This window comes from Canis lupus, chromosome 19, assembly GCF_011100685.1.
Source record: "Canis lupus familiaris isolate Mischka breed German Shepherd chromosome 19, alternate assembly UU_Cfam_GSD_1.0, whole genome shotgun sequence".
NCBI classification, from domain to species: Eukaryota; Metazoa; Chordata; class Mammalia; order Carnivora; family Canidae; genus Canis; species Canis lupus.
This window is the reverse complement of record NC_049240.1, coordinates 37606321-37633492: the sequence shown is the minus strand read 5'-3', so window position 1 is coordinate 37633492 and position 27172 is coordinate 37606321. Positions and strand designations below refer to the sequence as shown.

General features: G+C 36.5%; 1 protein-coding gene across 11 annotated transcripts in view; it reads left to right on the top strand.

The window, feature by feature from the left end:
* The window catches only part of NCKAP5 (NCK associated protein 5), a 973837-nt gene that overhangs the window by 434416 nt on the left and 512249 nt on the right, over positions 1 to 27172 (top strand). For 10 of the 11 annotated variants that reach the window (XM_038565025.1, XM_038565023.1, XM_038565024.1 and 7 more), the window contains one exon: positions 14811 to 14874. In XM_038565025.1, the coding sequence (XP_038420953.1) occupies positions 14811 to 14874 (64 nt within the window). Of the gene's footprint in view, positions 1 to 6277; positions 6466 to 6957; positions 7104 to 14810; positions 14875 to 27172 lie in introns of those variants that run through there. The other variant, XM_038565031.1, reaches the window with a different exon arrangement.

Sequence of the window (27172 nt, the reverse complement as noted above, 5' to 3'; positions counted from 1 at the left end):
TAGTCATGTTTCCCATTGTTTTTCTTTTGAACACAATCAGTCCTGGAAATAGCACTAGCTTGGCTTCTGTTCTATCTAGGTTTTGCTCTTCAACTGACTTATTTTTCTCAATGACATGTTCAACCTCTTTGAGTCTCCATTTTTCCCATCTTTAAAATGAGGTTAATGTAATAAAATATCTCTTTGGGCCCCCACTTTAGTAGTCTCATTTCTAGAATGGATTAGAGGAAGACTCAAACTGTGTTCCTCTTGAGTATAAGAGGTCTCAGCATCTGCCTATTACAACATCTGGAGTGGTCAGTGAGGGTGTCCCCTGAAAGCAACTTGTGTGGAACATTAATTGGTAAGAATTTTACCATAAAAATGTGTACATTAGCAAATGAAAGCCAATCCAAACTCATGAAACAGAGAAATTTGTCAAAGTTACATAATCCTTCACCCCTTAAAAACAGAGGTAACAGTTATTATCTCACTAAAATTGTGTTCCAGAGATGAGAAAACTAGTGTTCAACTCTGTTTTCAGAAAGATAGCTGAGGAAAATGGAGGAGGAATATCTTCATGGACAATGTAAAGTGAATTTTGTAGAAGAAAAAGTGTCTGGAGACTGGGTCAGCAATTTTTAAGCCCAAAATCGTCCGCAAATTAAATGGGATTACTGAGTTGATGAGGGAGCATCGAAGAGAAGAAGTTTGCATAAAGCCCAAAGGGTAGCCAGTATGATGTGAGAACTTCGTTGAAAGGATTTGTGAACCAGAAAAGCATTTGGTTTGATTATTATTAGGGATGTTTCCTTTGGCAGTCTTTTCTCTGCTTGTATTCTTTTCAGGTGAGTATCTGGCTCACTAATACTTGTCTCCTGCCATTTATAGGTATAAATAACTGTAAGGATTAACACTTTTATGGTGCTTATGTGCCAGCCACTGTTTTACATGTTTCATAAGTCATTTAATTCCTGCAACAACCCTAGAAACAGCTAGGACGTTGAGACACAGAGAGTGTACGAGTCAAGACAGGCAGTTATGCCTTAGTAACAAGCAACCTTTGAATCCTAGTGAGTTATAATAATAATTTCATATTTCTTACTCTGCTAAACGTCTGAGCTGGACCTGTGGCTCTGCCCCAAGGCAACCTCATCCCAGAACCCAGGCCATTGCTGATCATGAGAGAAGAGAACATGGCACACCTTGTCCTGGCTCTTGCTCAGTACCTGCCCAGAAGTTACTGTTTTCTCACTCACATTTCATTGGCCAAAGCGAGTCCTAGGCTAAGCTTGATATCAGTGGAGTAGGGGAGTCAGGTGTTGCTACAGAAAAGGGGCAGGTGCATGCTTGTAGATAATAATGTGCTGTAACGGAAAGGCCAGGTAACTGCAGCTAGGTCAGTGAGTGGGTAAGTGGAAGATCAGGGATTCAGAACCTATGTAGCCTGGGTCTGGAGTCTGTTCTATTAGCCACAACTCTATTCTGTCTCTTTAGTTCCCTATCTGCTGAGGGGAATTAAAATAAATTTTGAGGGATCCCTGGGTGGCGCAGCGGTTTAGCGCCTGCCTTTGGCCCAGGGCGTGATCCTGGAGACCCGGGATCGAATCCCACGTCCGGCTCCCGGTACATGGAGCCTGCTTCTAAACAAACAAAAAAAAAAAACCCACAAAGATTATCTTAAAAAAATAAATTTTGAGAGCTTCTTATGAAATTTGTAAGATATTTTTAGTGACCGTATTTCTAAACACCGCATATAATGTAAAAAGTCTAAGTCCACATAGAATCACATGGACAGCATAGGATTAAGGTTAAGAATGGGGAGTTTGGAACCAAGAGTGCCTGTGTCCAAATCCTGACATAATTACTAGCTTTGAGATCTTGGGGAAGATACCCAATCTCTCTGTGCCTTATTTTCTTCATATGTAGAACAGGGATAATAATAGTGCCTACCCTGTGGTGAGGGTGAAGATTAAGTGAGTTAATAATGAACTATAAAGTGCTTGGAGTATAATCACTATGCAAGTATTATTGTCCTCATTACTCTTCTTCCTCTCTATCTTAAAAGTAATCAAAATGGTTCAAAGAATACTACTCCCCACGTTAAACCCCATCTGCCTTCAGGGGCAGTGGGTGTCTGCCCTCCTTCAGAAAGTGGCTTATTCTTGTCTCTTTGAACCACTTAACCACTTGCTTTCCCCTCCCTTGTTTTAATTATTTTTCTCTTACTGTGTCATTAAAACAGATGATAATTATAAGTGCTTCCTTAGGCTTATTTACATATAAACAGAAAGTTTAAGATAACCTATTTGACAGAATTTTCTGCCCAGTACTTGTGCTATTATTATTCTTCGAAAATATCATTGCTGTTGGTATAATGATTGCTTTCCTGTTTTCTAAAACACTTTTATCTCTGTTGAGAATATCCTAGATGATCTTGAATCTAAGGATATTCTTCTTCTCCATTAGAGTCTTACATGGTGCAGTGTATCTGAAATTATTTCACAGATTGGTTCCCTTTCATTTCTTATCTCTTAGACATTAGACTTTGTTTTCCTATTCTCTGTCTTCCTTTTCCCTCTAAAGGTTCCCATATTTCACTTTTTTTGTTGATTTTTGCTACTGATCAGCTCAGATACTGATTGAATACTGTACGTATTTCGCCACAATTAGATTGTCTATTTACAAAGAATATGGGGAGATATGAGTTAGTTACTCTCTTATTCTCTAGATTTTCTAAAATGACATCCCTTAAAAGTGCCTGGGTCTTTTAAAATCATATTGTTGGTAATTTGAACAGTTTTGCTGGTAATGGTGTGAAGCATAGGAAATAGAACAGGAAGGTGTTTCCTGATTTGTTTGTGTCTCCAGAGCATACTCTCTGGTTCTGATATTATACGAGTTGTGGGAACGTGTACATGATAGATAGTTGATAACATTTCTGTGAATGTGCTCAATATAAACTGAGTCATGATGACAATGGAGACAGGAAGACAATCAAAAAGCAATATATAGACTAAAGGCTAGTTGTATATTCTAGAAGATAGAAATGAGAAGTAAACTCAATGTAAATTTTTAAGCCACAGTGATAGTGGACATATCGAGACAGTCTGAAGAAAGAGATATAGGCTTAATTCCAGATAGGTATTTTAACAGAAAACCTCAAATGGATTTAGTCCAGTTGGAATGAATGTAAAAAATTACTAAATTAAAAATATAAGATATCTGGTTGTTTATTTTTGCTATAGATTCAAGTAACAATTAATTAGGATTATACAGGACGCATTTTCCAAAGAAAAGACAACACATGTGAAGTGCACATGACTAACCTATGTGGTATACACTAATAATTGTTTACTTCCCTGAGATCAGTTGCCAGTCTATAATAGGGAGGAGCATGCCTAAGATAGTGCTATATGACCCTAACCCCAGACCCAAAGCTCACCAAGCCAGAGTGTGTGCCTCATTCAAACTATGCCAATCAGGACCTTATTCCAGGGAGTTTAAATTGTGAAAGTGATGGGAAATGGAAACCAGGAGTCCTCAGAGCTAGGCCAGGGCATCATGGGAACTTCTAATGAGAGGGTCTATGAATTCTCATTGCAGAGACCCCTGGAGGTACCTTGGTTATTGCCCTTCATAGGGTTTGGTGGTTCAGTTCCTCCTAAAGTATCATGGTCTCAATAAAATGCCTTATCTTTCTTATTCTGGCTGGAGTTTGTTTTTGTTACTTGCAGGAGAAATCAAATACATACAGTCTATGTGAAAAGATTAGAAAAGAAGAATCCAATCAGGTTATAAAGCTCAATAGTGAAAAGAATTCTGAAGGAAAGTAGGTGAGGCTGGTTCTGATAGATTATGGGCTCATAAAAATGATTTGGCAAATGATCAAAGCATCAGAAAATACTGAATGCTTTGGGGGAAGGTTATTAAGTTGAATGATTTCTAAATATCAGACAATTTATATTTCTTTTAAGGCTTGATAATGGTTCAGTTTGGTAGAGACTTGAGCTAATGAGGGCCTGGTTATGGTTCTGTCTCTAGACAGACCAGTTCCAGGACCAAATGTTACCTAATTCCCAGTCACCTGCAAGTAACTAGAGTATATCCATGTAATGGAGATGGCAGCCAGAGAGTGAGTTAGTGTATTTGCAAATTATCCCCAGTCTAGAAAACCTTCCAAGTCATTATTCTTATAATAGAGCACCAAGATAGCACCTTATCTTATACTGGACATCAGAGTGAGTAAAAAGAGTATGAAGATGAAAGTACTAAAAATGCTTTTCTGGCTAAGAGAATGTATACCTGTGGAAGTTTAGATATGAGGTGTACCATTTGAATCTTTCATATAGTTGTCATAAACTCTCTTGAGAAATGACATGTAGAAGAAGTGTCAAATATAAAAAAAAAACAGCTTTGCAGTCAATAGTTTATAGCTCTATAGTCATAAATTCCTGTTTGGCTTCTGACTTTTTATGGCTCTTAACTTGTGTGAAATGTGACTACCACTTCCTCTATAAAGACTTCCATTATTTTCTAATCAGAAGTAAACAGTCCTTCTGCTGAAAATATATTACACTTTGCTTGGAGCACCATTATATTTTACCAGATTATTTGTATATTTGTGTATTTGTAGAGATGTACTGTGTTCAAACATATATAGTTGATAGCTTTTATTTTTTGCTAAGGCTGCCTCAGCAAAATACCACACAGTGGATGGGTTAAACAACAGAAATTTACCATCTCACAGTTCTAAAGCCTAGAAGTCTATGATCAAGGTGTTGACAGGGTTGCTTCCTTCTCAGGGCTGTGAGGGAGAATCTGTTCCAGGCCTCTCTCCTAGCTTCTGGTAGCTTGCTGGCAATCTTTGGCATCCCTTGGCTTGTAGACACATCATCCTAATCTGTGCATCCATCACTTATAGTGTTCTTCCTGTGTGTCTATCTTCAAATCTGTCCCTTTAAGGACTCCAGTCATACTGGATTAGGACCCACTCTAATGACCTACGATAACTTGACCACTTCCAAATAAGGTCACGTTCTGCATACTGGGAGTTAGGACTTCTATATAGAAGTTTTGGGGGACAGTTCAACCTATAGCACTGGATGTAGACACAGAATGCTCTTTGACTACAGCAATTCAGCCTCCTCATCATTGTTTCTTCCGTAGAGCCTGACAGAGTGCCTCCAACATAGCAGATGGCATAATATTTGGGTAATGAATTGATGACATTGTCAGTCTATCTTAAAAGCCATGCTTTTGTTGAGCAGAATTTGTCTTGTCTGTGTAACTCATTCCATAAATGAGGGAAGGAAGTTTTAAGTGTAAACTTGACTGTATCGTAGTCCACCAGTGCTTCCTGCATTATCCCTTTCAACATCTTCTCTTAGGAACCTACAAGCCTTATTCTTCTGAGTCTTGATAGATGGCTTAAATCTAGTCACAGATACTGTCTTGGGACCTTCATGAAAAACAGAGACAGAATATAATTTCAGGGCCATTGATAATTGAAAGCCATGGAAATGAAATTAATTGTCACATAAGGGCTATTGTACACACTGACAGGTATGGAAGGCTCCCTAAGAGATGGTTAGCATATGTTTTGTTTTCCCTAAGAATTCCCTTTCTATAGTAAACTACATATAGCCCATCATTTTTGAGTGCTACCAAAATTGATGGAAGAAAATCAAACTTTATTGATACAATTCTGTTATTTTACCAAGTTTTTCTTATTTGCCAGACATAATACTGACCTTTAAGAGTGGAGTTTTAATATTAAGGTAAGAAAAATGGGGGCAGTGCATGAAAATATGGGGAATTCCAAGTTTCTTAAAAAACATGGAAATATAAGGAATCCTCATTCTAAGATCTAGGTTTTTTTCAGAAGTGAAAATTAGGTTTAGGAAATTGAGTGGCTTTTCAATGATGCATAAAAACTATATCTCAAGGACTTCTGTTTTCAAGCCCATGAACTGACTTTTTGATCAAAAAATAAGTTACTGCAAAAGTTAAGACTAGATATTCATATTTAAACTTGGGTGGGTTTTGCTCTAATATGTATTTCAGAAACACGTTATGTAGGGGAACTTTGGGATAGAGAAGAGAAGAAGATAATGAGGTTGCCTTTACTTAGTATTGCATGAAATAAGTCAGTAGAATCTGTGTGCATCAACAATGTTGTGATGAAAGCATATATTATTCTAGTGAGACCTGAGAGTTCCAAGTAAAAATAAAAAGGAGAAAACCCAGAAAGACAAGTTTATTTGTTCATTGGTATATTCATTTACTAACAATATTAGTTGGTACATCTAACATCTACCAAGTGCTTCGTGTGTGACTCCAATAGTAGGGATTGAAGAGAGTGGTTTTACTGGTACATTTGTTAAGCTCTGGACATGGGACTAACCTCTGATACTTAATATGGGTGGAGGCAGCCTGTGATCTTGCCTTAAGTCGTGAGGCCATCTTTGCTCTGATTCATTGAGGGTATGTGTGTGTGCCATGGACTAGGAAGACCATAAAGTCCCAGTCCTCTGGGTATTAGAGCTGATTAGGGGAGAGAAACAGATAGCAGGCAATTGTTACAGGCAGCAGGAGGGACTCTATGGATGAATTTCTGAATCAGGAAATTAAAATATAGATGCAATTTGAGACATCATTTTTGCCAGTAGAAGAGCATTCAGGGTAGAAAAATTTCAGGAACACTTATGTGAGCGACATTTAAGGTCCTAGAAGTTTAGAAAAAAAATTGCAGAAGGTCCAGAAAGCTCTATAAGGAGAACCATGGGGTGGGGGTGGGTAAGACAGACCTTCAGAAAAGCAGATAGCTAAAGTTAGGGTTTGTTTTTACTAATGATCTCTGTATTTCAATACACCAACTTATTTAAAATGTCTTTTTTGTTTATTATGTGTTGGAGGAGCGAGAGGGAATTCCTTAATCATCCCGCACAACATTATTAAACTCCTACTCTCTTCCAGAGTCAGTGGGGTGTGCCTGTTGGCCATGTTGAGTCTTGCTCCCTTTTAGTTATTCCTGAACAAAATCACATGAAGATCACCAATGTAAAATGTACTCTTAACTTACTGACTCGTATGCATTGTGGATGGAAAGAAGTTTCCTTAAAGTAAGTAATAGGGGGTAAATTTTTGTGTTTTAGAGTTTTGGAGCCAACATAGACATTATGTATTAGAAAGGATGCATGAAGAAGTTTGTTTCGTCTGGGCTCTATGTCTAAAAGTTTCTCAAATTTTTTCTCACCCTGAGTATCTGAGTGGATGAGTAATTAAATGATCTGCTTTGGAAAGGCTAATTGATTTAGCTGTTATGAAGGGACTGCTGCCACTGCTTTCTCCATCTGCCCACTCCACAAGCGCACCTGGCACTCGGCATTGTCATGCTTCTGTGGCGGGTGACTCCCCAGGATGCCTCTGTATGCAGAGAATGGTCCTAGGCCTCCTGGGGTAGATGACCTGCTTTCCTTATAGACACACTAGGTCGCCACCATGCTCTTATTCTTAGGGCCCACTCAGAAATGGGGAAGGCTGTGATTAATTGAAACCTTTCCCCAAGATTTTAAGTGTGACTCTCTGCCCCAAGGTACAAATGACAGTAGTCATCTATCTAATTCCTTGTAGCCATTTGGTGATATCCTTGTAGGGAAAAATGCTCAGGGTGTGTGGAGGGGTATTAATTGAAACAAAATCTATGCCTGAGCACAGGTTTATATTGGGAGTTTGTTTAGTATTTTTGTTCTACTATGCCAGAAATGGAGGTACTTGAAATTCAGTGTATCCCAGAAAAATTCTACCAGTGGTTTTCACATTGATTGGCATTAAAATGCTTAGAAATTTCATTCTCAATAATTTCATTCATTACTTGTGGCTACTTTCTTAGCAGTAGAGGTGATGGTAACAGGTGCTGGTAGATACAGAAGTACAAGTTCTAACAATTGAGATTTTAACTAAATATGTATTCACTGCTATTTTGCACATTTGGGAAGCATGCATGATGATATTTAAATTTAAGAGCAATGGCTTGTTGGGCATGTTTTTCAGCCCATTTGAGCCTTATTCCCCTCGGAAGGTACATCAACAGTGTTCCATCTCTGGACCACAGGACTCCAAGGGCCCTATGATATTTTCAGGGAATCTATAAGTCAAAACTAATTTTATAGGAAGACTATGTTATGTTTTTCACTCTCCTTGGTCATGGGCATATACTGGTTTGCCAGAAGCTACTCAACATGTGACATTGCAAAATTCTGAATGTAGAAGGAGAAAGGAAAACCCACATAATTTTTGTTAGCCAGATATTAAAGACATTTGCAAAAGTATAAAACAGTGCCACTCTTCTTCTTAATTTTTGTTCTGGAATCTATAGTTATCTTCATAATTATATGTTGCTTACACTAACCTGTGATGGAGTTACTATTATTTCAAATATATTAATATGTATTTTTGAAGTCTTGGTTTAATTTGGAATATGGTAAATGTTGATAGAACCCACAGAAACAAAAGCTCTTTGGAGCCCTCAGTGATTGTTTTCAAAAGTGTAAAGAGGTTCCAAATCCAAAAATTTTGAGAATCATTGCTGTGTATCACAGAGATGATAATGAACATGTCATGGCATTGTTTGAGGTTGAAATATTTCATGTAAAGTATTTAGGGTAGTGCTTGACATACTAATTACTAAACGTTATTTATACTATTATCTTTTAAAAATAGAGATATGATGATACAATGTATTGAAACAGAAGAGGCAAAATAAGTCAGTCACATTGTCTCTGAAAGAGGTGACCTGGATAAAACTATGACCCAAATGTGCAGTAAAGTATAATACTATTGCATTAAAAAGACTTGAAGAATTTAGGGAGTAGCAGTCAAACATATGAGAGATTCTTCATAGTTAAAATATTTATGAGGAAAACCCTGTTTTCCCTATGTGACTTGTTGCTGAAAAATATGAACTTAAAAAACGATTTTATCTTAGAAATAGAATGTACCTTCCCATTTAAAGGAGTTCAATTTCAATCTTCTGATAATATTATCACCTAACTTCAATGTTAAAATCCAGCTTTGAATGCAGTACTCTTCTGTTGTGCTTATTCCACCTTAGGACACTGATTTGCTTAGGTGTGCTCTCTATTAGACCCTGAGCTCTCTAAAAGTAGGAGAGTCTATCCATATTTCCTGGGGTCTAGAACAGCGCCAGGCAGAGAGTGAATTCACACTGCTGAATGAGTCAGAATTTTCATCATCATTGGATTACATGGTCATTTGGCAAAAATATTCTGAATAAATTGGAAGAGATTGATGTATATATTATATCATATGTAACTATGTATTTAAGAATTTGAAATTCTTTGGAATATAATAACTTAACCTAAGAACCAAAACTAACATGAAGTTAGGGTATTTTGGGGGTACTATAGGATTCATCAATACCACAGTATCTTTGGGTTTATAAGATGCCCAAGATTTTTTTAAAATACATATATGAGCAGGCCTTTCCTTTATTTTTGTAGCTATTTTTGTTATATTTGTTTTATTTCTGGTTATTCTTTATTTTTCTAGGAAAGTCAAGTAGAGATGGCACAAATGACTTGGCAGTTTCATCAAAACACAGTACCTACTATACTGGCAGCTTCCTTGGTGTGCCTAAAGCACTATTTGTATAGAGTGGTTTGGGGCAAGGAGACTCACAATGAGTAGACATAATTCTTCACACTTACACTGTGTGCTGGTGCTGTTCTTCCTCCAGGGCATCGTGGGGGTGGGGGTCCCATCTGCCTGGTGGAGAGCGGAGCTGCTCACTGGTTTCATTCTCACCCATTCAGGTATGTGCTGGGCTGCCTTGGAGTTGCAATAGAACATTGATTTGTCTCCAGACAGCCCTGTCTTTGACACTCATGCAACAGATGGCTCTGCAGTGCCCTTAAGTTTGTGGTCTCCACACATCACAGACTGAATATATTCATCCTCTTCAAGCTGCTGATTGTTTTTCTGACCATGCAAACCTTGCAGGTCTTTCTGGACTTTATAAATGCCAACATCCTGTTGTCTTCATTGAGGACGATCTTCCCATGGGCTTAAACTGCATTTGTGTCAGTGGTATTGTGAGGATCCACAGTTCACATAAATATTTTTGTTGTTGCTGTTTATTATCTTTAGTTGAAATTATCTGGGACTATGCTGACAGACTTCAGAAACCTAGGACTCATTCACCTTTTGGGTAAAAAAATTGAATAGGAAAAGTAGTTCTGTTTCATCCCTCTTGGAGGGAAGAATTCTTTTTGCATTTAACTGAAAGAGAAGTGTTTGTGGTCTCTTTTGTTTCATTGTGTGTGTATTCTTTATATCCTTCCTTTATCCCTATTCTGTAAATAAGGATCCACAGCTCTCAATAAGATATCCCTGGGCATTTGTTTTGCAATCATAAAGTCAATGCCCGCTTCATAATGAGCTACTGGCTTTGCTACAAACACAAAACAAAACAGTAATGCATTGCAAAAGCACAGTTGTCTGTTTCCAGCAGATGAGCTAAGGTCCTCAAATAGGAGCAAGAGTGTGTGTGTATGTGACTGTGTTTAATTTGCCTTGGGTAGCATGCAAGTCAAGGATTCTTTCTTTATTTTTTGAACAAAGCTGTTTTTAAGAACCCTGAATTTGCATGAAAAAGATGCTGGTCCCATTTGGTTTCACACATATATTGGGACCTTGGGGGTTTGAAGATATGGTTTGCCAAGGAACTGCTGAACCCAAGGACAAATGAGATGACCATTAAAAAGGCAGACCCATTTATTTTTAATACTTTGACTAAGTTGATGATTTGATGAGTGAGATATTCCCATTTCTAGAAATGGGAATATCTAGAAATGCTGAGAATTTCATCATAGATGCTTTTCCCATCCAACAACTCTTTCACTTCCTTAATTTTGTAAAGAATGATAACTCATTCATACAAAAATAAAATATAATTCCTACTAAAAGCAAAAATCCTGCAAACTCATGGAATACCAATGATATGAAAGATTTGGGAACTAGAAAGTACCAAACCTCAAGAAAGTATTCTTTTTTGTTCTTTTGGCCTTGAAATTCTCTTTCAAAGGAAAAAGGATTCAGAAATTTACAATATAAAATAGGTCAAAATTGGGATGCTTTGCTTAGTGGAACTTAGATGGTACTGGTCTGGTCCTGCCTATGCTATGGAAAACCCCTGGCTGTTACTTATACGCCTTAGAGATATCTGCTCCATGACATTACGTGTATTGCATTTCCTGAATAAATAAATGACTTAAACCAATTACAGAGCATGGTTTTAGAGACAGCTGTATTTGCCCTTTTCTCAAATTCTGCTCATTCAGTACCTAACTACTTTGAATCAGGGTAGCTCCCAAGTAACTAGACTTAAGCAATTTTACAACTTACAATAAGGAGGTCTAGGTTGCAGGGCTCCAGTTGGGGATTGTCTTTATCATGACCCAGACTGCACTGAGATTCCCCATGTTTGTGTCACACATTTCCACATGGCTGTTTGAAGTTGGGCACATCTCTGGTTACATGGTGGTAGGTCAGACTTAAGCCGATGTTTCCCGTTGCCACATATTTTGCTCTGTTGCACCAAATCAAATGGCTAACATGCTGCCACTTTGAAGATGAGCCTTTCACATTGGTCCACTCACTATTTGTTAAATGCCTAAAAATATAATGTGTGGGCAGAGTATAAAATTCATGAATTCCTAATATTTTCCTTCTTAAAAACTATGTAATGGCTAAAACTATTAAATTTTTCTTTCAAATTGAATTTTATAAGATTTCACCGAAACCTAACACTCCTAAGAGTGTTATAAAGGCTGATTATTTTAAGGAAAAAATAGTGATGTTCCTAACCTTTAAGCCGTATGAGGACTCTTTCATCATTTAGTAGGATGATTGTGCTAAGATAGACTTTGCTCTGTTTCTAGGAATGTCTTCTTTACGCTAAACGGCTCTTGTAAAAAATAGTTATGCTGTTAGCATGTATATTCATTCAGTCTTGTGCTGAAGATTCAGCAATCAGGAATAATGATTCCAGGAAATTTTCCAGACCATCCTTCCATTTTAGTTCTGTATCTTATAGTTTAAGTTCTTCATGTGTAGTGCTAGGATGCTGAGTGTTCCTGAGACCCTTTCAAGAGACCTGAATCTGCAGAGAGAGAGAGAGAAAGAGTGTGTTGTGTGTAGTCTCCTTTAATTGTTCAAATCATTTGTTTTAGTTTTCGTTGTAGGAGTCTGACAAATCTTTTTTTTACATTTCATATTTATATTTTGACACAATTATAAATGAATTTTTTAAACTTTCCAATTGTTTGCTGCTACTATGTAAAAACACAATTGTTTTTTGTGAATTGGCTTATATCTGTGACTGCTGAATTCAGATATTAGCTGTATAGTTGTTTTGTAAGTTCCTTATTATTTTCTATTTAGAAAATTGCCATCTGTGAACAGAGACAGTTTTACCTTCTCTTTTTTGATATTCACGTCTTTTATTTTTCTTGCCTTATCGAGCTACATGGGAGTTTTGCCTGTCTTTGCACTTTATATAAATGGAATCATAAACTATATATTCTTCTGTGTTTGCTTCTTTCATATGCTTGCCATGGCCCATATGTTGTTGTGCTTAGACTCCTTCTCAGTCCTTTCTGGTATCTCAGTGTATAATGATGTAGAAGTTTATCCATTCTGTTGCTAATGGGGTGCACATTTTTAGTTTAAAGTGATAACAATCAGTGCATCTATGAACATTCTAGTACATGTCTTTTACTGAGCATATATATGCATTTCTGTTGGGTATATACCACCCCAGGGTGGAACTGCTCCATCATAAAGTATATAGGGTAAGTTCTCTGGTTTCTTTTGTCTACATATTTACCATGTTTTTATTTTTCATCTTAAACCAGAAGTTGGTCATATTTTTCTCTTTTTTTTTTAATTTTTATTTATTTATGATAGTCACACAGAGAGAGAGAGAGAGGCAGAGACACAGGCAGAGAGAGAAGCAGGCTCCATGCACCGGGAGCCCGATGTGGGATTCGATCCCGGGTCTCCAGGATCGCGCCCTGGGCCAAAGGCAGGCGCTAAACCGCAGCGCCACCCAGGGATCCCCATATTTTTCTCTTTCAATTCTTTGCTTCTTTCATCTGCTCATTAGGGCTTGAGTCAGAGAACACAGAGATTTCTGCCTTGCTCACCTCACAAATAGGTGCATGATTTCATCTCTTCCTGGCTTCTTTCTCTTGAGTTTGTTGCCTTCTCCCACAGGCTCTATGCATGGGTGCTGCCCCAAGCTCCCGAAATTTGTTCCCCTCGGGGATCTCCTGGTTCTAGTTTTATTCCTTCTAGTCTGTCTCTTTAGGCACGAATTCAAAAAGAACTATTCCTACTAAAAAAAAAAAAAAAAAAATTACTTAACTGTAACTAACCTGAAGCACATGTCTTCTTGGCAGTCAAAGGCATTTCAAAAGCCCAAGCAGTTAGGCCTAGAGAAATCTTCTCACTCAGCTGTGAATCCAGGCTGTCCCTTGCTGTTTGCAAATAGCTGAATTGCTGGTCCTGTCCCATGTAGAGGAAAGGCTGAGGGATGAAGTATAACACAAATGGTTTCACAATTTGATAGCAGTAGAAAGCTTTTGGGGGAACTCCTTGTTAAAACTAAGACTAGAAGATTACTGGAAGGGTTCAGTTACCCCTACTTCATCTGTAAACTTTTTTTCCTTAAAGATATTTATTTATTTACTCATTCATTCATTCACGAGAGACAGAAAGAGAGAGAGAAAGAGAGAATGGCAGAGACACAAGCAGAGGGAGAAGCAGGCTCCCCGCAAGGAGCCCGATTGGGACTCGATTCCGGGTCTCAGGATCAGGACCTGAGCCAAAGGCAGACAGACGCTCAACCACTGAGCCATCCAGGCGTCCCAGTAAACTTTTTTCTTAAGAATCATTGACAAACTATCCAAAATGTAGTATTTCATCACTTTACAAAATCTTCTTAACATTTGGATGAATATTAATTTTTTTCTATATGAAATCAGAATTACAATTATAAAAGACATGAAATGGACCCCGTTGTAAAATAAAGAGTGCTAAAATAAACATTTTTAGATTTTAGATATTTTCTCAGCTCTGAAAAATGATAAACAAAATTTTTATTTAGGATTTGTGAAATAAAACATCAAGTTTGATCCTAATGCAGTTAATAGGTACCAGCTGGGAGCTTGGTCTGCTACTTAGCGTGTCTGAGCCTCAGTTTCCAAATCTATAAATGGGGATAATAAAACCTGTTATAAGGTTGCTGTTAGGCTCATATAAGATCAGATAAAATACTCAGCATGGTACCTTGAATGTAGCAAACTCTGTAAGTGATTTTCTATTATTATTTCAAGCATGATACAGATTTGTTTGCCTTTTAAAATTCACGATCAGTACAAAGCAACAAAAGAAATAAAATTAATCATATGCAAGCCAAGTTGATACAGAAAGGACAGTATTTTAGCCACAGAAAATTTGTTTCCAAATTATTTATGTTAATAAACGTAAAGGGAAGCTTTTACTTAGCATTCAGTGTTTATTTGGCTTTTATAAAATCCAAAGCAAAAAAAAAAATCTCTTTCATGACACTCAATGAAAACAATGCACGAATGACTTTAAATATTTATAGAAAGTTTAGTGGAGGAAGTGAGCTAAACCAAGGAAGGAGTTCCTCTGGAGACCTCAAAAGAATGTTTCAAAGCCATGCCAGTGTACCTCTACCCTGAGAAGAATAGGCAACTAACCATGTGCTCTTGTTTCTCCAGGGAGAAATTGGCTGTGGCCCGACTGCAGCGAGAAGTTGCCCAAAGAAGAAGTGAGGGGGCCATGGTAAGTGCTGGCTGGTTTCTCCTGATCCTGAACCTCCCTTCCAAAGATCTCTGCCTTGGAGGGAAAATATTTGCTTGCAGCAAACTTAATGATGTGTTGGTAAATAATGTATTTATAATGCCATTTGGACAACTCTGCCATTTGCAGATGGGAGGCTAGGTGGGAAGGGCAGTATTAATTGAGAAATAGAAAGAACTCTTTGGGCTTTGAAGGGGATGTTCAAGCATTCAAAGGGTTATGTGGCTTTATTTCCTGAAGACCCAGGCTTCCAACTGTGAGCACAGTGTCAGTAAATGAGCAATCTTAGGTTTTCAGCTAAGAACCTTTCAACATAGCTCAAGCCTCTCAGTTCTTTGAACTTAGAAACAAACAACCCGAAAGAACACTAAGATGTTTGCTAATGTAATTGTCTTCTATCCTTTTCTTTCTCTGCACTGTTGCAGTGTATTTCTCCCTGTCCTTCCCAGCGTGTGCTGCTCAGAAAACTGATGTTTTCTTGTGTTTTGAATTGTACTAAAAATCAATACGGGTGTTTTGGTCCATAGCAACTTCATTTATAGACTCTCTTTGTGAAAGTATCTGCCCGTGTGCCGCTCTGACATCAGAGATGACTGTCTGGGGCCCCAGGGAGTATGTGTACATGTGTGGATTAACTGCTTCTGCTACCTCTAAGCAAAAAATAGAATGCCAGATTTTTTTTTCCTCACGTATGACAAAACAATGGCACATGTTCAGTTTTTCAGTACAAGAATTATCTTTTTTTAAAAAAGAGAAGTGACACATTTTCAGACCTTGCAGGCTGCTTCTGTTTGATTTCATGAGAGTTAATTGACAATCCATCTACTGAAAAGAATAAGAAATTGGTAAAATATGCTGGCCTCGCACTTCTCTCAGGGAAGGTAAAGGTCTGGAGCAAGAGGCTGAATATTTAGTGTGTTCCAGAATGGTGCAGTGGCCTTTGAGCATGCTAAAATACTTAGGTGATCACACTGCAATTCTGGTGATCTTAATGCAAAGAGAATCTTAAGTGTTCAAACAATAGGAAACAACTGTTCACAAGCATCTTTGAGCAATGAAATGGAAATACATTGGAGAAAATGAACCTTTAGTCAAATAGTGAACTGAAAATGCCCAATCTGGATTTTGATGGCGTTGGGATATGGGTATGGGCTAGGCCATTCTGCAGTGCTTTAGTCTTTTGTTTGGGGCTAGCTCCTGTTGTACACGTTGTCAGCTGTGTCCTAAATGAATGTGAAGAAATGACAACTTTTATAGATCTCATTTTTTTTCATCTTCAAAATGAGGAGGTTGGAATTTTATGATTCCATTAATTTAGTGGATCACACCACTGAATATTTGTTCATGTAAAGTTTTTATGAGGGGAAGTTTTTCCTAGTAATATCTAAATGCTATTTAGGCTCATAAGAACAGGTCTCTAAAGAATGTATCTTTCTGACTGCCAATGAATGTATTTCAGCTGAAATAATCCCAGGCATATAACTCACTAGTCTTTCATAAGATAAAAACCCCTTTTGAAATAATGTAGCACAATTGTTCAACATCAGAAATATCCCGAAAATACAAGGATGCAAAAAGATTCCTTTTATTACTTTGGAAATGTTTTTATTATTCTTATTTTGATTATGGAAATGAAAAACACACTTATGTGTTGGTTGATTTAACAAGTATTTATTGATCACCTACTATGTGCCTGGCACTATCCTAAGCTCTGGGGAAATATCAGTAAAAAAAAAAAAAAACAGGCAAAAATATGAGAGCTTACATCTTAGTGACTGTGGAAACAGACATTGAATGTATTTAGAGTGAGAGATGGTGGAAACAGCTAGGAGAAAATAAGATCAGGGTAGGAGAGATTGGGATTTTTAGGGCATTACTATTTTAAATAGAATTTCACAGAAGTAAGTCACTGAAAAGTTAGTGTTTGAGCAAAACTTGAAGGAGGCAAAGGGGCAAACCCTGGTGATATCTTGGAGGAGGATCATTCTAGGTTGGGAGATCTGCAGGAGCAAAAGACCTGGAGTACCTAAGGAAAGCCTGGAGACAAGCTGGCTCGAGGGTAGTCAGTGCGGAGAGGCTGAATAGCGGAAGATAAAGTCAGGGAAGTGATGGGGGACTACGGGGTAAGTCATCAAGGTCCAGGGATCTCTGGCTCATGCTGTGAGTGATAGGAGCCATTGAAAGGCTTTGCATGAGGCAGTGACGTGATGTGATTTACTACTATTCATATCACTGTTTCCCCTGTCCCATTATTTATCACATCTCAATTCCTTAGAGACACCATAAGCCCTGATTTTTATTAACATCCTTTATTTTGTTTCTTCTCCCTCTTTCTCAACGTTTTTCTCCTCTTTCCTTACCTCTGAGTTTTCTACTTAATTACATGCTTCAGCTTTTCGGCTCCTAGGATTCATTTATTTCTGAAGTCCTGATTCTTTTAGTATCTGACACCTCTTAAAGTCAGGCAGTTGTATTCATCCTCTAAATTTAATTCTTGCTGTTACAAGCCCAAAACTTTTGTCATGTCTGTAGCAGAAGCAGAAAGCAGTTCGTTACAACCACATCACAATATTTTAAAGACTACTATTTACAGTATTCTTTATTTTTATTCACATGAAAGGAAACATGGTATGGAAAGTTAAATAAGTATTTTTAAAAAACTATAGAATTGAGGTAGATATTGATTTTTAAAATCATTAATGAACCTGTTATAATCAAAGCTTTTTTTTTTTTTTTTAATCAAAGCTTTTAATGCAAAGCATGCCCTTTTAAAAATTGGACTTCATGCAGTAAATCTTTACTTACAGGTTTTTTTTTTTAATAAATTTTTATTTATTTATGATAGTCACACAGAGAGAGAGAGAGAGGGGCAGAGACACAGGCAGAGGGAGAAGCAGGCTCCATGCCGGGAGCCCGACGTGGGATTCGATCCCGGGTCTCCAGGATCACGCCCTGGGCCAAAGGCAGGCACCAAACCGCTGCACCACCCAGGGATCCCATCTACTTATAGGTTTTAAGATAGTACTCAAGGCACCATTTTTAAGGGGTTTATTTTATTTTTTAATACACTTTTTATTTTAGAATAATTTTAGCCTTAAAAGAAGTTTCAGACCTGCAACCCTCTGATCCGGTTTTCTAATGTTAATATCTTCTATAATTATGGCATAATTATTACAACTAAGATTACTATTGGTGTGTTGTATTAACCAAACTTTGGATTTTATTAGAATTTCACCAGTTTTTCCAATAATTTCCATTTTCTGATCTGAGGATTCAATCCAGAGTACCACATTGCATGTAGAGAAATTGCTTTTTTTAAATATTTTATTTATTCATGAGAGACACAAAGAGAGAGAGAGAGAGAGAGAGAGAGAGAGAGAGAGAGAGAGAGAGAGGCAGAGACACAAGGAGAGGGAGAAGCAGGCTCCAGGCAGGAAGCCTGATGTGGGACTTGATCCTGGGTCTCCAGGATCACACCCTGGGCTGAAGGTAGCGCTAAACCGCTGAGCCACCTGGGCTGCCTGAGAGATTGCTTTTTAATGGCTAGTTCATACAAATGTGGGACTAAAAAGACCATGAGCTTGGGAGTGAGGCAAATCTGGATTCAAAGTCCATCTCTGCCAGTAGTTAGCCATGTAGGCTTGGGCACATTACTAGCTTTTATCAGTTTTGCCTGCCTGCTCTTTTGTTCTGTTAAGATAACTTATTTATTTGGGAAAGATTCTTTGAGCAATTAGACATTTCATATTTGTTTCCTTTGGTCTTAACTCTTTCATTAACTAACTCACTATTGTTTTTACACTTATCATTATTTTCCGCAAACTGCTACACGATCATGTTTCTCTTCATTCTAGGAGATTCTTTTTTTTTTTTCTTTTTTTTTTAAAGATTTTACTTATTTATTTATTCATGGAAGACAGAAAGAAGCCGAGACATAGGCAGAGGGAGAAGCAGGCTCCCTTCAGGGAGCCCGATGTGGGACTTGATCCCAGGACCTTGGGATCACGCCCTGAGCCAAAGGTAGATGCTCAACCGCTGAGCCACCTAGGCATCCCATCCTGGGAGATTCTGTTCCTACTTGTACTCCCTAGCACTGGTTCGGTTTACATACCAAACATGAAACTTCTTCTATCCTTAAGACTTTAATGTCATCTTAAATTTGGATATATGTAAAAGATCACTCTACTGCAAGAGTATAAAGATATTCATTATCATTATCTTTTAGAAAGTACAGAGTGTTTTGTTTTGTTTTGTTTTCTGTAAATCTTGGCATCATCTAGATGGAATTAAATTGGTGTAAGGCACTATTGGGTATTTACCCCAAAGATACAGATGCAGTGAATGGACACTTGCATCCCAATGTTCATAGCAGCAATGTCTGCAATAGCCAAACTGTGGAAGGAGCAATGATATCCTTCAACAGATGAATGGATAAAGATATATATATACACACATACACACACACATATACACAAACACACACACACACACTGGAATATTACTCAGCCATCATAAAGGATGAATGAATACCTTCCACTTGCTTTGATGTAGTTGGAACTGGAGGGTATTATGTTGAGTGAAATAAGTCAATTGGAGAAAGACAATCATCATCTGGCTTCATTCATACATGGAATATAAGAAATAGTGAAAGGGATTATAAGAAAGGAGGAGAACTGAGTGGGAAAAAATTAGGAAGACTAACCATGAGAGACTCTTAACTCTGGGAAACAAATAAAGGGTTGCAGAAGGGTAAGAGGGTAGGGTGATACAGTGACTGGGTGATGGGCATTAAGGAGGGCACTTGATGGGATGAGCACTGAGTGTTATACTGTATGTTGGCAAATTGAATTTAAATTTATAAATAAATAAATAAATAAACAAACAAACAAATAAATAAATAAATTGGTGTGAGACAGGGATCAAAAGGAATGTTTTCCCCAAATCATTCATTAAATAGTCTAACCTTTACTATCATCTTTATTGTATTCCAAATACCCGTGTTAATCTACATGCATTATTGGACTGCTTATACTTTTGTATTAACCATCATTGATTCTTACATGATTCTAAATTGTTTTAATTACTAGAAATTGATAGTGTAATTAATATTTTGTAGACCGGATTCCTTCTGATTGTACTTTTTTTCTTCCCACTTGCAAAGACCATTTTATTTATGAATAGCAACAAGAATTTATGAGTTAAAATATGTGTTTAGATTTTAAAAAGAGTAGAGAGCATTTTTATGTTTTTACGACAAAACGAAATATTGTAGTGAGACCATTTCAAAATGACATGAACAATGGGGAGATCAGAATCCTTGGACCCTGTGTGGCCTTCTTGGAGGACAAGGCAAACTTATGGCAGCAGAAGCATCACCACATCTTGCTCTTTGAGTGCCACAGTGTGGACAGCCAGCTGTGGTGGTGACACTGGAGTTCACTGGGTTCCCCGATACATACTTAGGGAAAAACACCTATAGAAACTTCACCTCTGTAGCACAGGGTTCAATACCTATTGTTTCAACAAGAAGAGATCATTCCTGTTGACTTCAGAGACACATGTGAAAACAGGAACACTGCACACAGTCCACGTGACATTGCCGGGGTGAACTGTCATAGTTTTGCGTAGTATGCCCTTCTTGACATTGCTGAACAGCTATATAGACAACTGTATACTCTGGACTCTGCCAGACAGAAGACTTCCAAGAAAAAGAAAAGAAAAGAAAAGAAAAAACATTTAAAATTAAAAAAAAAAAAAAAAAAAAAAAAAGAAGAAGACTTCCAAGAGGGGGAATTCAGAGTTTGGAAACCCAAGCGTAAAGTGGCATGGCACCATTGTCTCAAAGAATACCAATTCTTACTATTCGTTTTGTTAGGGTCAGGACTCTTTGTTTGTTTTTTTTTTTTTAAAGATTTTATTGTATTCATGAGAGACACACACAGAGAGAGAGAGAGAGAGAGAGGCAGAGACACAGGCAGAGGGAGAAGCAGGCTCCATGCAGGGAGCCCGATGTGGGACTCAATCCTGGGACTCCAGGATCACTCCCTGAGCCGAAGGCAGTTGCCAAACCGCTGAGTCACCCAGGGATCCCCCAGGATTTGGTTTTGATAGAAGTTTGTTCACAATAGCCCAATGGATCATACATCTGGTTTTCTAACTGGTAGTAGACAAAGAAGGGGGTTTGGATGGGACCAAGGTAAATTGTTTCTTTTTACTTTTTTAAAAATTAAGATACAATTAACATATAACATTATATTAGTTTATGATCCACAAGACATAATATGGGTGTATATATAGTGAAATGGTTACCATAATAAGTCTAGTTAACATTCGTCACTATTCATAGTTCAAAATTTTTTTTTCTTTTGATGATAACTTTTAAGATTTACTCTCCTTAACAACTTGGAAATATAAAAATAAAGCATTATAAACTATAGTTACCATGATATATATATATATATATATATATCATATATATATATTCTAAGGCTTTATTTATTTTACAAGTGGAAATTTTACAAGTGGGACCATTTTAATCCTTTTTTCCCACCCCCACCTCTGGCACCTACTAATCTGTTGCCTCTATCTATGATTTCAGTGCTTTATTTTTGTTTTTTTTTTTAAGATTTTGCAAATAAGTAAGGTCATGCAGTATTTGTCTTTCTCTGTCTGACTTATTTCATTTAGTGTAATGCTTTCAGGGTCCCTCCATGTTGCAAATGGCAAGATTTCCTTCTTTTATGCCTGACGGTTGTAAATAATCCTGCAGTGAACATGGGAGTACAAATATCTCTTTAAGATAGTGATTTTATTTCCTTTGAATAAATACCCAAAAGTGAAATTGCTGGATCATATGGTACTTCCGTTTTTAATTTTTTGCAGAACCTCTGTACTGTTTTCCACATTGGCTATACCAATTTACATTCACACCAACAGTGCACAAGGGTTTCCTTTTTTCCACATCATTGACAACTTTTACATGTTGTGTATAATAGTCATTTTAATATTGTTGCATCATTGTGAGGTGATATCTCATTATGGTTTTGATATGTACTTCCCGGATGAAAGTGATGTTGAACACCTTTTCCTGTGCCTATTGACTATCTGTATGTCTTCTCTGAAAAAAATCTCTATTCAGCTCCTCTGCCCGTTTTTTGATGCGATTGTTTTTTGTTATTGAATTGTTTGAGTTCTTCATATATTTTTAATATTAACCCTTTGTCAGATAAATAATTTGTAAATATTTTCTCCTATTTTGTAGGTTGCCTCTTCATTTTATAGGTGGTTTCCTTTGTTGTGCACAGGCTTTTAGGTTTGATATAGTCTTATTGGTTTATTTTTGCTTTTGTTGCTTTTGCTATTTGGTATCCTATTTAAAAAATCACTGCCAAGACTAATGTTATAGAGCATACTCCCTATTTTTAATTCGGGCATTTGTATGATTTCAGGTATTTCATTCATGTCTTTAAGCCATTTGAAGTTAGTTTTTATATGTGGTCTATAATAGTGGTCTAGTTTCATTCTTTTGCATGTGACTGTCCAGTTTCTCCAGCAGAAATTATTGAAGAGACTATCTTTTCCCTATTGTTTATTTTTGATTCCTCTGTTGTAAATAAATTGACCAAATATGCATGCATTTATTTCTGGACTCTCTTCTATTTCATTGATCTATGTGTCTTATGCTAATGTCATACTGTTTTGATTACTATGGCTTTGTAATACAATTCTTCTTTCTCAAGATTGCTTTCAAGGTCATTTGTAATTCAATACAAACCTTAAGATTGTCTTTCTTATTTCTGTGAAAAATGCCATTGGAATTTTAATAGGGACTGCATTGAATCTGTGGGTTGCTTGGGTAATATGGAAATTTGAACAATATTCTTTCAGTCAATGAGCACAGAATCTCTTTTCATTTATTTGTGTCACCTTCAGTTTCTTTTGTGAATATCTTAGTTTTCAGCATATAAATCTTTTACCTACTTAGTTAGATTTATTCCTAAGAATATTATTTTTTGGTGCAACTAATTTTTTTAATCTCTCTTTCTGATCACTATTAATATATTGAAGTACAACTGCTTTTTGAAAAACTGTTTTTAGCAGTATGAAAAGCTTGGACTTTTCTCATTATGTTAATATGTTGATGTTAGAAGCAGCCATTGCAGTTGAGTTTTAAGTATCATCCACAGAAGAGAAACTTCTGGGACATCATTCATATCATTCACCGGCTGAAATATAGCCACATTATGTATCTGGAAAAAGAACCAGAACTTTTTTTTTTTTTTTTTTCCCACAAAAGCCAACTTAGAATGTCCTATCTACTTGGCTTTTAACTTATTAAGAGTTTAGAATGGTAGGTGTTAAACTTCAGGAAATATTTCTGTATATATGTTAAATTTTGGAAATAGGCTCTGTATATTATTTTGATCATTTTTTTCAACATATCTCTCACAGAATATAATGAGGTCCTTGCTTTCATGAAATGTAATGAAAAGTAACAAATATTTGTTATACAAATACATCAGTGTTCTACTTTTCATGATCCATTTTCTGTCAGTAGCATCAGAAATCAATAACAGACAAAAATTTTTGAATAACTCTGAAAATTAAAATATATTTTAAGTAATTCCTTTTTTAACAAATTAGAAGGGAACCTAACAATATTTAAACTCAGTGGCAATGAAAACACTACTTCTGAGGTATAATCAAATTAATACTTAGGGTGAAAAATATAGCTTTAAATTAAATGCATGAACTAGTCAAAGAATAGGTTTAAAATTGATTAATCAGGGATCCCTGGGTGGCTCAGCGGTTTGGTGCCTGCCTTTGGCCCAGGGCGCAATCCTGGAGTCCCAGGATCGAGTCCCGCATCGGGCTCCCTGTCTGGGGCCTGCTTCTCCCTCTGCCTGTGTCTCTGCCTCTCTCTCTGTGTGTCTTTCATGAATAAATAAATAAAAATCTTAAAAAAAAAAGGCTAAATTTGAAAAAAAAAATTGATTAATCATCCAATCAAATAGTAATAAAGAACAATAAAATAAACCTAAATAAAGAAGAAGAAAGAAATAATGAAACAGAAACCAATGAAGTACAAAATGAAGAAATAGCATAAAATTGTCAGCAATACTAACTTATCTATTTACAATTAAAAATGGTAAGACTATTGGACCATATGAACACTGGGTAAATGGTATTATTAATATTTAGATGTATTCTTGTTATTATGGTGTGCATTTTAAAAAGAGTCCTTATTGTTTAAAGATATTTGTAGGAATATTTACTGGTTAAATGCCTAGGTTTATCTAGCTTTCTGTGATGTCTAGGTTTACTTCAAAATAATGCTTGAAGAGGGATGTTGGTGATTTAGAGGAAACAAAATTGGCCGTATTTGGTAACTCTAGGAGTTGAGGATTTATTATACTTCTTACTTTTATAAATGTTAAGACAAAAATTGTGTTAAAAGTTTTTTAAAAATCATGCCCCTAAAAAGCTACCAGGCTTCGATGATTTTACAGAGTTCAACTAAATCTTTAGTGAAGGAGTTACTGTTTTATACAAATTGGTGCTGAAAAAAGAAAATGAGAGAAACATCCCAGCTCATTGTTTAAACATAAGCTTTTCATTTTAGAAGAGTTGACTGTTTCCAAAAAATGCAAAGATAATAATCAGTAATAATTATCAGTATAACCTATGACTGTTGAGGTATACTGATGACCTGCCTGAGGTAATGTTTGCTAGGTTTCCAGCATCAAGTTTCTCTCCACCCATCCCCTTCTGTATTGTACTTTCTGGAAGGAAGTCACAATGCATAGCTCATACTTCTGGATTGCAGGTTTATTCCACCTCCTTGAGGGTGGAATATATACATAAATTATTTTGGATTCTCCTGTGTGGGATGTTTGTCTCTTTTCCCCCATTATTTTCAATCATTCACCTATATTATGATGCATGGATGTTTACTTTATACTTAGGGGTATCAACCAATATAAACTACTTTATTGCTAAAATTGTTTGAGCTCAACGCATTAGGAACTACTTACGTTGGCTCCTGTGTGTATTGATACACTACCATCATTGTTTTTGTTGGTTTGTTATTTCCTTCTCTTTTTTCCCTTCAGTTTTATTGAGATACAATGACATATAGCATTGTATAAGTTTGAAATATACAGCATGATGATTTGACTTACATGTACTGTGAAATGATGACCACAGTCAGTTCAGGTAACATCCATTACAGATATTATTATAATTTTTTCTTTGTCATTAGAAGGACTCTTAAGGATCTACTCTGTTAACAATTTGTATATATTATACAGCAGTGGTAACTACAGTTATCATGTTATACATTTTATCCAATACTTATTATCTTATAACTGGAAGTTTGTATCTTTTGACCACTTTCATCCAATTTTACCCTCATCACCATAATCACAAATCTGATCTTTTATTCTTTGAGTTTTTTTAAAATTTCAATTCCACATATAAGTGAGATCGTATAGTATTTGTCTTTCTTTGTTTGACATAGCTTTGATTAGTGTAATGCTTTTAAGATCCATCCATATTGCCATAAGTGGCAAGATTTTCTCATTGTTTTTGAGTTAATAGTATTCATATATTCATCCATTAATGAACACTTAGATTGTTTCTATGTCTTTGCTATTGCTAGGAATACTGCTATGAACATGGAAGTACACATATCTCTTTGACATAGTGATTTCATTTCCTTTGTATATATTGCCAGAAGTGGAATTGCTGGGTTGTATGATAGTTATACTTTTAATTTTTTGAGGAAACTCCCTGCTATTTTTCACAGTGGCCATACCAGTTTATATTCCCACCAAGAGTACATTAGTGTTCCCTTTCCTCTCTACATCCTCACCAGCATTGTTGTCTTTTGTCTTTTGGATGCCAGCCATTCTAACAGGCATCTCACTGTTTTCATTTGCATTTCCCTAATGATTCGTTCGTTATGTTGAGCATCTTTTCATGTACCTGTTGACTATATTACTACTTTGGCAAAATGTCTTCTCAGGACCTTTGCCCATTTTTAATTTTTTTTTTTGTTCTCGAGTTATATGAGTTGCCTGCATATTTTGGATATTAACCCTTATCAGATATATGGTTTGCAAATATTTTTAATCTTACATATGTTGCTTTTATCATTTTATTGGTTGTTTCTTTTGCCATGAAGAAACTTTTTAGGGTAGCCCGGGTGGCTCAGCGGTTTAGCGCCGCCTTCAGCCCAGGGTGTGATCCTGGAGACCCAGGATTGAGTCCCATGTCAGGCTCCCTGCATGGAGCCTGCTTCTCTCTCTGCCTGCTTCTCTCTCTCTGTGTATCTCATGAATAAATAAATAAAATCTTTAAAAAAAGAAACTTTTTAGCTTATTATAGTCTCACTTGTTTATTTTTCATTTTGTTGTTTCTACTTTAGATGTCATATGAAGAAATTGCCAAGAGCCAAATACGTTCTTTGGAGAGTATTATGGTTTCAGGTCCTATATTTAAGTCTTTATTCCATTTAATGTTGATTTTTGTAAATAGGAAAGGCAGGGGTCTAGTTTCATTCTTCTGCATGTGAATATCTGATTTACCAGAACCATTATTGAAGAAACTGTCTTTTTTTCCACTGAGTTTTTTTGGCTCCTTTGTAAAATTAGTTGACCCTATATGCTTAGATGTATTTCTGTTCAGTTATGTTTCATTGCTCTATGTGTCTGTTTGTATGCCAGTATTATACTGTTTTAATTACTACAGCCTTATAATATAGCTTGATGCCTCCCATTTTGTCCTTCATTTTCAGGCTTGCTTTGGCTGTTTGGGGTTTTTTTGGTTCCATATAAATTTTAGGATTGTTTTTTCTACTGTGAAAAAATGCCCCTGGAATCTTTATAGGGATTGCATTGAACTATAAAGGGCTTTTGGAAATATTGACATTCTAACAATATTAATTCTTTTCATTTATGAACATGGGATAACTTTCCTCTCTCTCTCTCTCTCTTTCTCTCTCTCTCTCTCTCCCTCTCTCCCTCCCTTCCTCCCTCTTTACCCCCCCTTCCTTTTTCTGATCCTTTCTTTTTAGCACTTTCTTAATATCTGCCATTGCAAGATGCTTTGGTCTCATCTTGTATATTTCCTACCAGTGTTAGAATCAGCCATTTACCTAAGGAACCTGTTTCCTTTTAATGGACAAGGGTATTTAAAACCAAGATACAAGTGCTAGATGCCAACTCACCTTTATGACACTTGTTTTTTAAAGTGGTATTTATTCTAGAAAGCAATTATT